The 13,160-nt window shown below is 38.8% G+C and overlaps 1 protein-coding gene across 2 annotated transcripts; it reads right to left on the reverse strand.

Moving 5' to 3' along the window:
* Window positions 1-240: 240 nt before the first annotated feature.
* On the reverse strand, window positions 241-10,047 carry NEUROD4 (neuronal differentiation 4). Of its 2 annotated transcripts, none has more exons than XM_032291660.1 (2): window positions 9,699-10,047; window positions 241-3,802 (listed from the first exon to the last, which is right to left on the reverse strand). In XM_032291660.1, the coding sequence occupies exon 2, from the start codon at window positions 3,791-3,793 to the stop codon at window positions 2,804-2,806; it is 990 nt and encodes a 329-aa protein (XP_032147551.1). In that variant the 5' UTR covers window positions 3,794-3,802; window positions 9,699-10,047; the 3' UTR covers window positions 241-2,803. The 2 variants fall into 2 exon arrangements, with proteins under 2 accessions (XP_032147551.1, XP_032147542.1); XM_032291651.1 differs by having other exon boundaries at window positions 9,562-10,045.
* Between the last annotated feature and the right edge of the window lie 3,113 nt (window positions 10,048-13,160).

Here is a 13,160-nt window from a genome sequence, read left to right on the forward strand (position 1 = left end):
TTTTTTCTCAACTGTAGATTTTATAGCTGGTTATATGAGTGGCAGAGACCCATGCTTCTAGACTTCTAACCACTTAGTTTAGACATTTCAAATATTCTAACATGATCAATTGAATTAGGGGATATGTCCTCCTGACAGACCGGTCTTTACTTAGCTAGCTGCTTGTAGGACATGGAGCCCAAGAAAATGAATAAACGAAGAGTGAATGAAAGTTCTGAAGACTAACAACACAACACAATGTCTAATAAGACTTACAGCTTTATTTCTGCTAGGAAAAGGGGAGGAAAAACAGTCATGTTTTATACAAAATATTTAAACAATTGTTTTGCTTTATCTAAAATGTCTCCAGAAGAATGAGACCACACTAGGTTGGAGAGTAGGCTCTTTACAAGCTATTGCATTCCTAAATTTTAATTCAATTATAAAATCCCTCTGCACAGTTTCAGAAAGGCCTGACTCATGGGTACCATACTCCCCAAAGGCATACACAGCAGATTATTAAAGAATAACTCTGGCTCATCTTAGACTAAAGAAAAGAATCTAAAAACATTAACTTGCATAGCCATTCAAATTATTGCTGCTTTTTATAAAAATCGTCACAGAGGTAATTCTCTACTTTCTCCTTTCCCCTCACTCCAAAACTCAGAAATTCCTAGCAAAACTGTGGGCTGCTTTCCAAATAAAATTTTAGGGAGGGTTTGCAAGCACATCTATGGGGCCAAAGGAATTTTTGTAGAAGAAAGAGAGAAATAAATTAAATAAATAATATCTAATAAATAACTCAGACAACATTGATTATCTACAAACTTAAATGCCAGAAAATGCTAGCTTCAAGGATGGGCCCTTCCACAGCCCCTCACAAAGGTAAATGCAGTACATACTCAGAAAGCACATAGTATGGCTCTACAAGTCATTTTACTTGCCTATTTCCTGTAGAGAAGATTGTGATAAGGGGGAACCACTTTGGTGGCTGATGGAGGTTAAGATCTCTCTCCAAGGCTACTTTCAAGTGAATTTACAAACCAGGGGTGTAAAATATAGCAGGGTAAGTGCCGCGAGCAAAATGGAGAAAAGTAACTTATGCTGTAAGGAGATAATAAATAAGACAGGTAGAAAGACAGTTGGCAGATTTTAGGTGATAGCTGAGCTATAGAAGATGACATGCTAATCTGTGTTATCAATTTTTTTATTGCCTCTATTGATGTACTCTGCATACTAAACTTATCTTCTCTGGCAGGAGCAAGACCTAATCTACTATCAAATAAGCCGTGCAGGCTCTGGTTTGGCTTAAATAACTGGCCTGGCTGATTGAACAAGATAGGAAAATTTCTTAGGTCTCATTTTCTGAAAAAATACAAATTTGATGAAGTTAGTGTTGATATAAAGGAAACAGGAGTTACATAAAGAAAAATGAACACTCAGCAAATTAGTCTAAACCTGGATGAAGACATAGTTGGTAAAAATATTCACTGACCTTGGATTTCATTTCTGCATCCCTAAGTTTGATCACTTGAAATTTCATCTACAATGTGTAATAACATATTCTATCTTAGAAGTGAGGAAGAGGTAACACTTAGTGCAAGAGGAGAGAGAAGGAGCTATATATACGTTGGGAAGTTTTAACCTTGGTCAGTAAATTGATTGGTGCTTGTGCTTCTGGAAAATATATTGGTGTGGACAGAGGTGGATGGTTTTAATCACATTTAACCAAATGAAATTCATCTTGCTAAAAAGAAAAATCCATTGGTTTTCCCACGGGCAACTGTGAACTGGAGAGAGTCCCTGAACTACGGTAGTTAGTATAGCCAATAGCTATTTTATTGCTCTTAAATATAAACCTGTTTTGTGTGCTGATCCTAACAGCAACACCTGAGCTTCAATCAGAAGTTCCAGAGCCCTCTGGTTATGGAGGTAATGGTCTAGAAGACTTCTCTATGTCCCATTAGTCATGGGAGTTTGAAGCTTCAGTGACTTGTTTGCCTGCCTCTGGTACTGAGAAAAATGGTTTTGAAATATTTTCAAGAATAAAGTTGGCATGAGGCCTCTATTGTGGTTCTCTATTATGGTCCTTCAAATCATAAGGAAGATATGTTCAACTTTTAGTCCAATAACAAATAGAGTTAATCTCTTAAAGAACATGTTTTGTTCTTCACAGTGACAGCGTGTTAGACTTTTAGCTTCTAGAAGCTATTTTTCAATAGACACGAAGAAGTCCTATCATTAAATCTAAACAAGCTTTTCATTGTGTGAGCTAAGAGACATGCACCTTGTGTTCCTTCTGGTTACTCAATTTGATTATTCTATGCATACTATTCCTTTCCAATTATCACTCTGTTCTTTCAGTTGCAAGAAATTTTGAAGAGTGATCACCACAGTTATAGAATTTCGGAACTGTGAAGGACTTTAGAAATCATCTGGACTTAGAATGATTGCCTCATATAAATGCAATTTGTTTATTTACAATTGCTAGTAAATAAACAAAGGCCAGAAATTGAAAATTAATTGGCATAGACTAGGCAATGAGTTTTTGGCACCACTGGAATAGGGCCCAGTTCTTCTGTTCTACTTTCACATGGTTATTAAATCAACAAATATTTTCACTTGAGGACCCTATGAAGAAATCAATGCAATGTGAGAAGATGATGAGAAAAGAGGTGACAGGTAAAGGAAAGCCTAAATGGACTAGAACTATTGTGTGATATATATCCATAGGGATATTTTAAAGTCACTGAATCTTTAGCTCAACCACTTGAATTATGGGAAATATCTCCACGTCATTCTCTGAAATGTTGAAGTTACTGCCTCACTCACTGAAGACTGTATTGAGTTGGGTCCCAATACCATGATGGGGGTAGGAATCATAGGACATGTCTATAGGGACGTCATAACGGGAGGTACCAGCCTGAAACGGGGTTGAATGCACATGCCCTGAGCTCAGACTTGCAGAAGGGTAATGTGGCATGAAGCTGTAGGATTTTTCTAGGTCTGGAGATCCATCTTGCTTCAAGGAGAAGTTCCCACTGATGCTCAGGGGTGGAGTGAGTGGGCCCTCATAAGGGGGTGTACTGCAGTCAGGTAGATGACTCCCAAAGGATGATTCTCCCAAACTCTTGAATACTTGGGGCTTGAGATGAAGGAGATGTGTTTCCATATGGCCGTAAGGAGGGCTGGGGAGCCCCGGAGACTGATAGTTGAAGTTGTGGACAGAGATGGCAGAGTCACAAATAGGAGATTTATCCTCATGCTTCTCCAGGAGGACAGGCTGAGGTTGGAGACATCCAGCCACCAGGTTGCTTGTGGGCTGAGAAAGCCCTTTACAGAGCATCTCCACAAAGCCTTTTCCTTCGGGTGTTTGGCCAGTCTCCAAGACTTCAGACAAAGCCCAAATATAGTTCCTGGCCAGTCTAAGAGTCTCTATCTTGGAAAGTTTTTGGGTTTTGGAGTAGCATGGCATGACTCGCCTCAGGTTATCCAGGGCATCGTTCAGGCCATGCATCCGGGTCCGTTCTCTGGCATTGGCCTTGACTCTTCGAGCTCTGAATCTCTCAAGGCGAGCTTTGGTCATCTTCTTTTTCTTGGGACCCCTTCTCTTAGGTTTCTCCCCATCTTCTTCCTCTTCTTCTTCCTCCTCAATACTGTCATGCTCTTCAGCTAAGCTGCTGAGCATCCCGTAAGTACCTGGCCTGCTCTCTTCCTCCTTCACCTCATTTTGGGAGCCCAGACCTTTATCCATCCAGGATGGTGTGTTGACCAGCTCTCCCATCTCCTTAGATTTCACATAGGTTTTTGCCATTTCCAGACTCTGGAAAAGGGAAATATCAAAAGTTAATTCCTGTGAGTACCTGATTTTCTTTAAAACGAAACTTTCTTTTTATATAATTATCTTGTCCAAGTCTTCCATTCTCAATGACAAATCCAAGATTCAAAGAAATGCCCAGAATACTCCGCTAGTTATGGCATGTTATAAGAAAATATACTGTAGAAAAAGAAAATTGACTTGATTATTCATTGTAGTGTTAGTGCCTCTTTTTATTCTTAAAATTTTTTATCTCATGAATATTTTATACAAAAATGACTGATATACCAGTCCAAAGAGATATTTTTCTTTCTTTCCAGAATCCAGAACATAAAACAGGAAAAAATGAGGTGAGTATATAAATTATGGTTCAAATGGAGACATTTCTGAAAGTGAAAGAGAGCACTAAAATAAGTATATGTGTATAATAATTATTGTTATTGCAAAATAAAAAGCCCATCAAATAGTCAAACAAGCACACTGTTTTATATTTACACCATACAAAATAAAAGACTGTAGCAAGATCATTCAGACTACTTTGTATGTGTTCTACAAAAGACTACTCAACCTGTATTTAGAAGTATTTCACATCCATCTAGCCTATAATATCCCATGTTTCTCGCCAGTATTGCTAACTGGTGGCTCATTTCCTTCAAGTTGTCCATGACACAACTGGCTGGTCCAACACATGACCATCAGACATTACTCTCACCATTACCAGAGGAGCATTCTGTTTTTCAATAAGCACTTTGTGTTCTGCCTAGTGTGAGTTATGTTAGAAGTGTTAGTGACATGGAGTCTTGAAAGGATCATGAAAAGAAAGGAGGGTTATCACTGATCATCTTTCAAATTTGCCCATATGTTAAAGTGAGAACTCTGCACATGCATCTCACACCATCAGACAAGACCATGGCAACAGCTAGGAGTGCAGCCAGCGGTTGCCCAAACCCATCCAAGCTTTAGTGCAATTGTTATAATAATAGTTATAAAATCTGGAACAAATGCTAACCTAAACAGAACACAGTGACTGCTAACACAAGTGAGGACTATTTCAGGCAAACACAGAAATAGCCTGACTACTTTAATTCACTTGCCTAACACACTGTTTAATCAGAATTTTGTATGTAAAATTCTCTATTTGAAAACCAGAAGAGACCAGTGATTTAGTAAACATTTTGCATTCAATTCTGGAAGAGTTTGAATTGTTTAAAAACTTGCTAAGCAATTTTTAGGCATATGGTTTACCAAATAAAAGTATCTGATAAGCTCCACTGGGGCATCCCAGTTTACCAGCTACTCTGAAATATTAAACCCACTATCACCTTTTAGTATGAGAAAGGGGAGAATGTAATAAATGTTTTCTATTCTTTGAAGCTTGAGCCTCAAATCAATGAACACAGGGATTAGTACATAGCTTTTAAAAAATAAAGATATATTATTTGATTTGTTTCTGGTAATTGGAGCTTGTTTTCCTTGTAACCTCATTTACCTCCTATAAATAATTAATGTCACTGCATTGCGAAAACAGCCTAGGTTTCATGTTAATCAGCACGGAAATCATGTCAGCTTGACTTACTCACTTAATAAGGCTTCCTGGGTAAGCAGCTTTATTGAAAACACACATTGGAACCTATTGGTCAACTGGCTGCCCAGGCCAACTCAGAAAATCCCACTTTTAATATGGATGATAGAGCTTGTGTGCTGAGCTGCACTTCTAACTCAGGCAGATATCCAGAGGGAGGGTAAAGAACCTAATTAACTTTCTGTTAAAGTAACACAGCTCTTCCAGAGGCAGGTGCACTCTAAGGCCAAAAAGGATGGAGTGGGCTTGGGAAACCTAATGCTCCCCATGTAATTACAATAACATTTGTATAGCATTTAAAGTGTACAGAGCACTTTTGTATCCGTTAATTGTATGTTTCTTATAGCAAACCTTTGAGGAAGATAGAAATTGTTATGCTCATTTTATACTCAGGGTCACTGTGGGTCAGGTAGTTTAGGTGATGGAAATGCAGAGACATAGAGCTGGTGGAACAAGACACAAAATCAGTTCTTCTGATTCCAAATCTTAGGTTTCATGTTTTTCTTTTCCTTTTTCTTCTTCTATCACAGCTACAGGAAGAAAGAAAGGCACTTTGGCTTCAGGAGATGTACAGTAATAGAACTAAGTCAACAGGGTTGCCATTATACAAAGGGTGTTCTTTGAGGTGCCTTATAACACTCATATTTCAGGATTCCTTCACCTTTCAAATATTTTCCTTGTTGCTTTCACCCATATAGCCCCCCCCCTTTCTTATCCTCCCCCTTTTTCTCTTTCTCCTCATTCTCTTATCTTCATTATCATCATTATCATTGGCTCATACTAACATTCATGAAGAGGACAGAAGGAAGGAAAGATGGAAGATGCAAGAGAGGAGAGTCTCCCAAATTGCCCCTGGATCTGAATACCGTCCTAGCTGGGGGATTTAGCCTTCTTCACCATCCCTACCTCTGTTCCTCCAGACTCTTGTTAAGATCTGTCAATACTCACGTTCATCAAAATAAGTGAGAGTGAGAGGATAGAATAGACCACCTTTTACCTTTAACATATTTAATGGTTTCTGTTGGAGTCAAGGAGCTGCTTTCAAATAAACTTGTTGGTATGTATGAAGAAAAAGAATCAACTGACTTTGGCCAAAATAATGAAAAGGTCAACCAGTTTTCTTTCACCTTTGTTCTCTTACTAATCGTAGGAATGACATAGATGGCTCCAGTTTAACTTCCTCTGTTCTCATAGGTGCTGGTCCATTAACTACCAAGAGAATCCCATGAGTATATAGTATGGTTTCAAAAGAATGGAAGCTGGAACAATGCAAATGTGAACTCTCATCCCAATTCTTCTAATTCCTGGGTTGTTGATCCCAAACACATGACATAAAGTTATCTGTTCTTCCATTTCCTCTAATAAAATAGGGCTAACATATGTGTTATGTGATTCTTTTAAGAGAAATAAAAACACAATAAAGAATTTTATAGCTGTAAATGCTATAAAACATTATCATTACATTTATTCCCTGTTTATTCTTGAGTTTCCTTATTTAATCTATTCACACACGTTCCCTATTCAAAAATAAAATTGTTTCTCATAGATGAATAATGAAACAGACTGTATTAACTAGTATGTCTCTTATTATCTGGATATTGCCTCTGGTTAGCTTATAAAATCATCTGACAGTTACTCATTAGCCTGTCATTTTTCCCATGGTGGGATGGACAGCACAGACTCCAGTGTCAGATTACCTGGATTCAAACTTCAGCTCCACTACTCACTAGATATATGTACTTAGGCCAGTTTCATAATCCTTATCTGCCTCAGTCTCCTCCTCCTTAAACTGAGAATAATAAAAATCCTATGAGGTGGGATTGTTAGGAGCATAAAATGAGTTGATATATCTGACGCACTTTGAATAGTGTCATATCATCAATTTCATGTAAATACTAGGTACTGTTATTTCTAAACATCACCATGAATTTTTCTGGCCACTTGGACAAGAGTAGTTATAATTAGAATCTGTTATTAATATTGGTTTTATGTCAACAAAAGCTAATGGATTCATTTCAACATCTATTTGAAAAAAATTCCCCAATACACCTATTCCTCCAATCTCCTGTTGAAACTGAAATCAAAGGTTCTGTTCTGCTGCAGGAGGTGAGGAAACCAAGCCCTATCAACTGCCTCCACTGAGTTGACTAGAACTCTTCCATCATATTCAAGATGCAAGTTAGCTCCCAAACTTTCATTCTACTTTATAATTGGGAGAAAACAGTTGGCTGGACACTCCTATTCACTCACATACATTTTCAGGTTCATAAACTTTTTGTATTGGGAATACACTTTTCCTACTAAAACCAAATGGCAGAGAGCTCTGAGGATAATATGCATTGTTTATCAAAGAGAAGTGAAAGCCAAGACTCCTGAAATATAAAGAAAAATGTTTCTCTGACTTTTTTCACCTAAATATTTTCAATGCAGCAAAGAGGTTAACAGGAAAAAAAATAGAAACATATAGTTTTAAATTTGAGTGTTGAAAATGTGTGTACTGTAGTTCTGAGTTTTGATCAAAGACACCAAGGGTTTTCTCCAGATCAGGTACCTAAATCTAATGTAGCTTTCAGCCTGTTAAGGAACCATCTCAGAGGTGTACTGAAAGAAGCATAAAACAGAGACTCTTCCATCACTCACCATTAAATGAGAACATAAAAATTATTTTAATTATTGTACCCTTAGGGAAAAATGAAAATGAGATTGTCTTTCCTACATCATTTAGAAGTTTTCATGAAAAACAAGGAGAATTTTCCTCTTTCTATAGGATCCTTTACTGAAATTTCAAGTTTAAGCTATTCTCCTTCATTCAAAATATTTCTCATATTTAAAAAAAATTTTAAATCTGTTCTAGCAAAGTGTTTGCTTAGGCAATGATTGTTACTGCCCAATATTTTTACTACTAGGGCCAAAGTCATTGAACATTACTACTATGTGGAGCTGTCCTGGAATTCTTTCTACACTTTTATAAATTTTTTATTTATTACGGAGATGTTTCAACTGATTAATAAAAGGGGAATTCACATGTGGATTTGTGATAGTTAGACAGTGTCTTTTCTCTTAAAGGCCGGTGACAATCTAGTTATCTCCTGATCTGATGACTAAATACAACAGAAAAAGGGGGCTGTCCAGCCCAGTTTCTAGGAAATCTAAGAACTAAATAGACCAAATCCTCTTCCCAGAGTTGCGCAGTCTTGGCACTAAAAAGACAGAATGCAAACCAGGATGCTCACAAGTTGTATTGCTTGGAAAAATCCAGTAGGGTGTTCTATGCTCTTCTTTACTATTCTACTATTTCCTCTTTATTAATATGTGTGCACACGTATGTACATGCATGTGCCTACACAAACATTTTGTCCGACAAAGCCAGGTACTACTTCAGGTACCATTGCCTCAGAGCTTAATAGTAAACAGAAGTTACGCAATCCTTTATTTTTCCCTCCATGATCTTCAACATTTTATCTCAGCTTCCTCTGTCAAAAAATGAGTGGGGCATTTTACATTTTATTACTATTTTCTGAATATACTTTTTTTTGTGGTCAAATTGATGGGTGTGAAGCAGAGAAAGATATACTTGGACAATCTTTCTCTTCTAATTTCCCATGTGAAAGAGCTGAGGAAAGGGAAATTTCCCCCACCCCATGTCAACTATTTCAGCATTTTTAGTAAACCAAATAGGTAATGGTGAGAATCTATCCCCATGACTTTCCACAATCTTCTATGATTCCTCATTCTGCTTTCCTTTCCCTGCCTCCCCCTCCACTCCTTCCATAGCCCTAAACTGTTGTGAGTGGAGTGGTGGATTGGGTCAATTCTTCCAACCGACTTGCTAGGCCACCTTGGAAAAGCATTAAAATTTTGGGCATTTTCACCACTAGCTAAACAAAAGAGTGGGTTTGACAGGAATTGGGGAAGATCATCTGTAATCTCCACTTCATCAAAATGATTGTGATTGTGTTTTTCACTTTGGTGGCAGGTGCTATAAAATTTATTAAAATTATTTAAAATGCTTATATTTGTCCCTAAGTGTTCCACTCACTAGCTTCTTTACTCCAACTTTCCTAAGTTCCCCTTCCTTCTGCCTTAGCTCAGAAGAGACTTTCCTCACCCCAGCTCTCCTCTAGAGCTGTGGGAAGTTTCCACAGAAAATTTAGCCCCCTTACCACCCCAACCACGGGCTCACCTTGGTCTCTGGAAGTTCCTGGAGTGAACTCTGTGAATCTGCGTCTTAGAGGACAGTCAGAGAAGCCAAGTCTCCTTGACCATCCAGATCGTAGGAGAAAGATGCTTTCAGCGATCCATGTTAAACCCGATTGTTACCTCTTAGAGATTCCACCGGCTCTGGTTTCTCTGCCTGCTTCTTATTCTACTCCTTCCTTGGAGTTCGGTGTGCTCCTCAAGGACGCCTTCGAGCTGATGCCTCGCTGCAGCCGGTTCAGTCGCTCTTCAGTACCTCTTCTCCCTGGTTAGCTCCCCGGAGAGGAGCTTTCAGGACCACAGCCCCTGGGCAGCTCCTGCTCTCTGGCCGGAGCCTCTGACTTGCTGCAGTTTTGATTGCTCTCCCAGCTGACCAGGGAGGAATGATGTTGCCCAGAGTCTAACTCCTCCCTTTCCCCAGCCGAAAAGGCACGCCCACTTCAAAGGCTCCTCTGGCCAGGTCTAGTTTTGCCGCCTGTTTGTTTGTTTGTTTAAATAGAGATGGGGGTTGGTGGAAGGAGGGAGGGGGAGGAGAGCTTCTGAAGTTGAGTAGTAAAGAAAAAGAGAACTGGAAATCTTTGTGATTAAAAAGGTAAGAAATGGGAGCAGAGTAGGGTGTGCAGAATGGATTAAGAAAAAAATTGGGGATAGACTTGGAGAGAGAGCTAAAAAGGGCAGATGAAGCTGTTGACCTACCTCTGAAAAGAATCAAAAGGTGAGAAAGATGCGTGTCAAGGATACAGCATCAGTGGCTGCTTCCTTACGCATGTGGACTGGTGTCTTTGGCTTTTAAACTTCAGAGTTCTTAAAGTAGAAGGAAGAAGTATGTCTCTCCCACCTTTCAGCATGTCAAAGTTACTCTCATTTAAAACTTTTAATTTGTGAATATAGATGAAGTTATATCTACATTTGTTTTACTGTTCTTTCAACCGTCTGATCATTTGAAATTTATAAAAACAGAAAAAGAAATCAATACAACCCTTCATTTTAAGGACATTTAATTCCTTAGGTTACAAACTGAGACTGATTATTGTTTTTCAAAAATACATCATTAACCCTCATGTAGAAAAAGTCCACCTGAGTCCACTTGGTGATGAGCTTATAAGAAAAGAAGGCTCGTAATAATTCCTAAAACTCCTTTGCTATTATCAGGTTGAATTAAATTGTTAGAAGACAGAAAGAAAACTGCATCAGGAATAATTTAAATATATAGACATGCATACTATCTTATTTAAAACTTGACCAAGGAAAAATAAATGATTTTAAGCTTAAGATACCAAAGATTTTCTAATCATCTTGTGTTTCCAAGAAGGAAAAAGAAAGGTGCCCAGATTAAGCAATGGGCTGAATGATTTTGAATAAGCCAACTTCACTCTGGGCCTCAGTTTTCGTATCTGTAAAATGAGCTGATTTCTTATGTTTTTCCATCAGTATCTTGATAGAATTCCAAGCTCAAGTTCAACTTCTTTTAGAAATAGACTTGAAGGATAATTCCTCAGGCTTTTTGGCAAAAATTTTTTGTATAAATATTTTTATTTATACACTCCAAAGAGAAAACGGAGTATCCCAGGCTTTCTGAGACTCACTCACTTGGTCTAACAACATAGCTAGCACATGTATCAAACAGAGAGGAAAAACTATAAATGTGCCGGTGTGCAAGGAAAGCCACAGAGGGCTAAAACGAAAGATAGTTTTACTTCCACAAAGTAAAAAGAGTATCTTAAGTTTTTAAATAGTTATTTTTAATTCTGATATAAATGTCATATGACTTTTGTTTTTCACAGAAAACAAGAAAATAAAAATTAACACTTTTTTCAGTTTTCATGGGAAGTTATTTATTTTCAGCAGCTCTTTAATTTTTTTACTTATGTTTAGTATTCCTACCCAGAAAAAAACTCTGCTCAGAAAAATAAACTTCATTTTCACAGTTATTAAACAGCACATGGTAGGAATAGCAGGTTTTTAAAAAACAAATCAGAACTCACCACTCCTTGGCCACAGGAAATTTATCTATGAGGTAATTTACGTCCAGGATAGAGGTGCTTAATCATTGTTCAATGAGTGCTTATTGAATGAATCGATCTCCTGCTTTGTGTCTTCAAAACCTTGTCCATGGATATTTAGAAATTGTTGATCCTAGTGCCTGTGAAATTTTCAGAGGTAGAGAGTAATAACAGATTAGCAGAAAGGTGAACATATGGAGACAAAGATGATGGTGGGGATGGAACATTCTGCAGGACTCCTTGCTTTCTCTGACAGATGTAAGGGACTGGACACAATAGGATTAGCCTTCAAAATACATTCAATTGTGTGTGCATGTGTGTGTGCATGTGTGTGTGTGTGTGTGTGTATGAACGTGTACACTCCTGAAGCATTGGGAGGGAGCTGTGAATGCCAAATTTTCTTTAAGAGCTGCCTTTTGCAGAGGGATGGGTGGAATCTATTTCATCAGGGTCACCTTCGTCACAACTCCTTGACAGTTGTACAGTTAGCTGTTCAACTCTGAGGGGGCAGGAAGGGACAGAAGGGGTGTGTGCTGTCAGCAAAGGAAAAGGGGTGGTGACTGCCCTTGGAAAGGAGAATACAATGCATTTGCATGTATTCTCCTCCTCCCACATGGTTCCTGGGCCAGAGGGCCAATCCCCAGCCCTTCCTTCTTTCTCTGCTGCTTTTTGTAAAGCTCTGAGCTAACCTGTAAGAACCATCTGCTGAGTGGGGAAAAGGAGACCAGTACTCAGTTGCTGGCCCACAGGCCTGACGCCCGGGAGCCATTGAAGCAGAGAGAGGGGAGGCAACAGGCAGATTTATGAGCAGCAATCTGTTCCCCTCCTCCCTCAAGGACCCTCTGCCAGGAGACAGCCTGATAATCCATCAACCCCACTAATGAATTAATTAGTATTCCCAGTAATCCTGACCCCCAAAGGAGACCTGTCTGTGGGCCCCTAAGGGGGGTAGAAACTGCCTTCTTCAGTCAGACACTGAAGACATGGGACCAATGTCTGACATTAGGCCCCAGAATGCTAAGCCTCAAGCCACAGATCCTGTTGCTGACAGTCCCCAGATGTCCTGCCTTCTCACCTTCCATTCATAGATCACTAGCTTCTCCTGAATTACAATCAAATACCACAAACAAATGGAGTCCAGGGATATATATCAGGAGCTGTAGAGAGCAAGAAGGTGAACTTCCAAGGAAGAAATGATTCAGGTTGCCCACATTCAGGTTAGACCTGAGCAGACTCTAAAGTTGCTCCCCAAGGTTTAGGCATTGGGACCTGGGACAGGATTGGGATTAGGTGAGGGCTGAAGGAGAAGATAAAGAAAACATAGTCCCTGACCTCAAGAAGTTCAGCGTTCCAGTAGGGAAATAATACAGGTTCAAAAATAATTGTGAAACAGGCTAAAACAAAAAGTGATTTGTGACATGAACCTCTCCTGAATAACGAGAGTAAAACACAGAGGTGTCAGTTGAGTTTACGAATAGTTTGGAGAATAGAATCAAAGAGATTCATTAACCCTCCCTTACAATAGCAAAGTGAAGTGCTTCATTCTTTTCAGAAACTCTGTAGTAAAGTGAGGCAGGGGAAA

The sequence above is a fragment of the Sapajus apella genome, unplaced genomic scaffold, assembly GCF_009761245.1.
Source record: "Sapajus apella isolate SASKATOON/1434 unplaced genomic scaffold, GSC_monkey_1.0 scaffold2, whole genome shotgun sequence".
NCBI classification, from domain to species: Eukaryota; Metazoa; Chordata; class Mammalia; order Primates; family Cebidae; genus Sapajus; species Sapajus apella.

Excerpts from the sequence above, each read along its gene's own strand:
- NEUROD4 (XM_032291660.1), bottom strand. The coding sequence starts at position 3,793 with ATGGCAAAAACCTATGTGAAATCTAAGGAGATGGGAGAGCTGGTCAAC.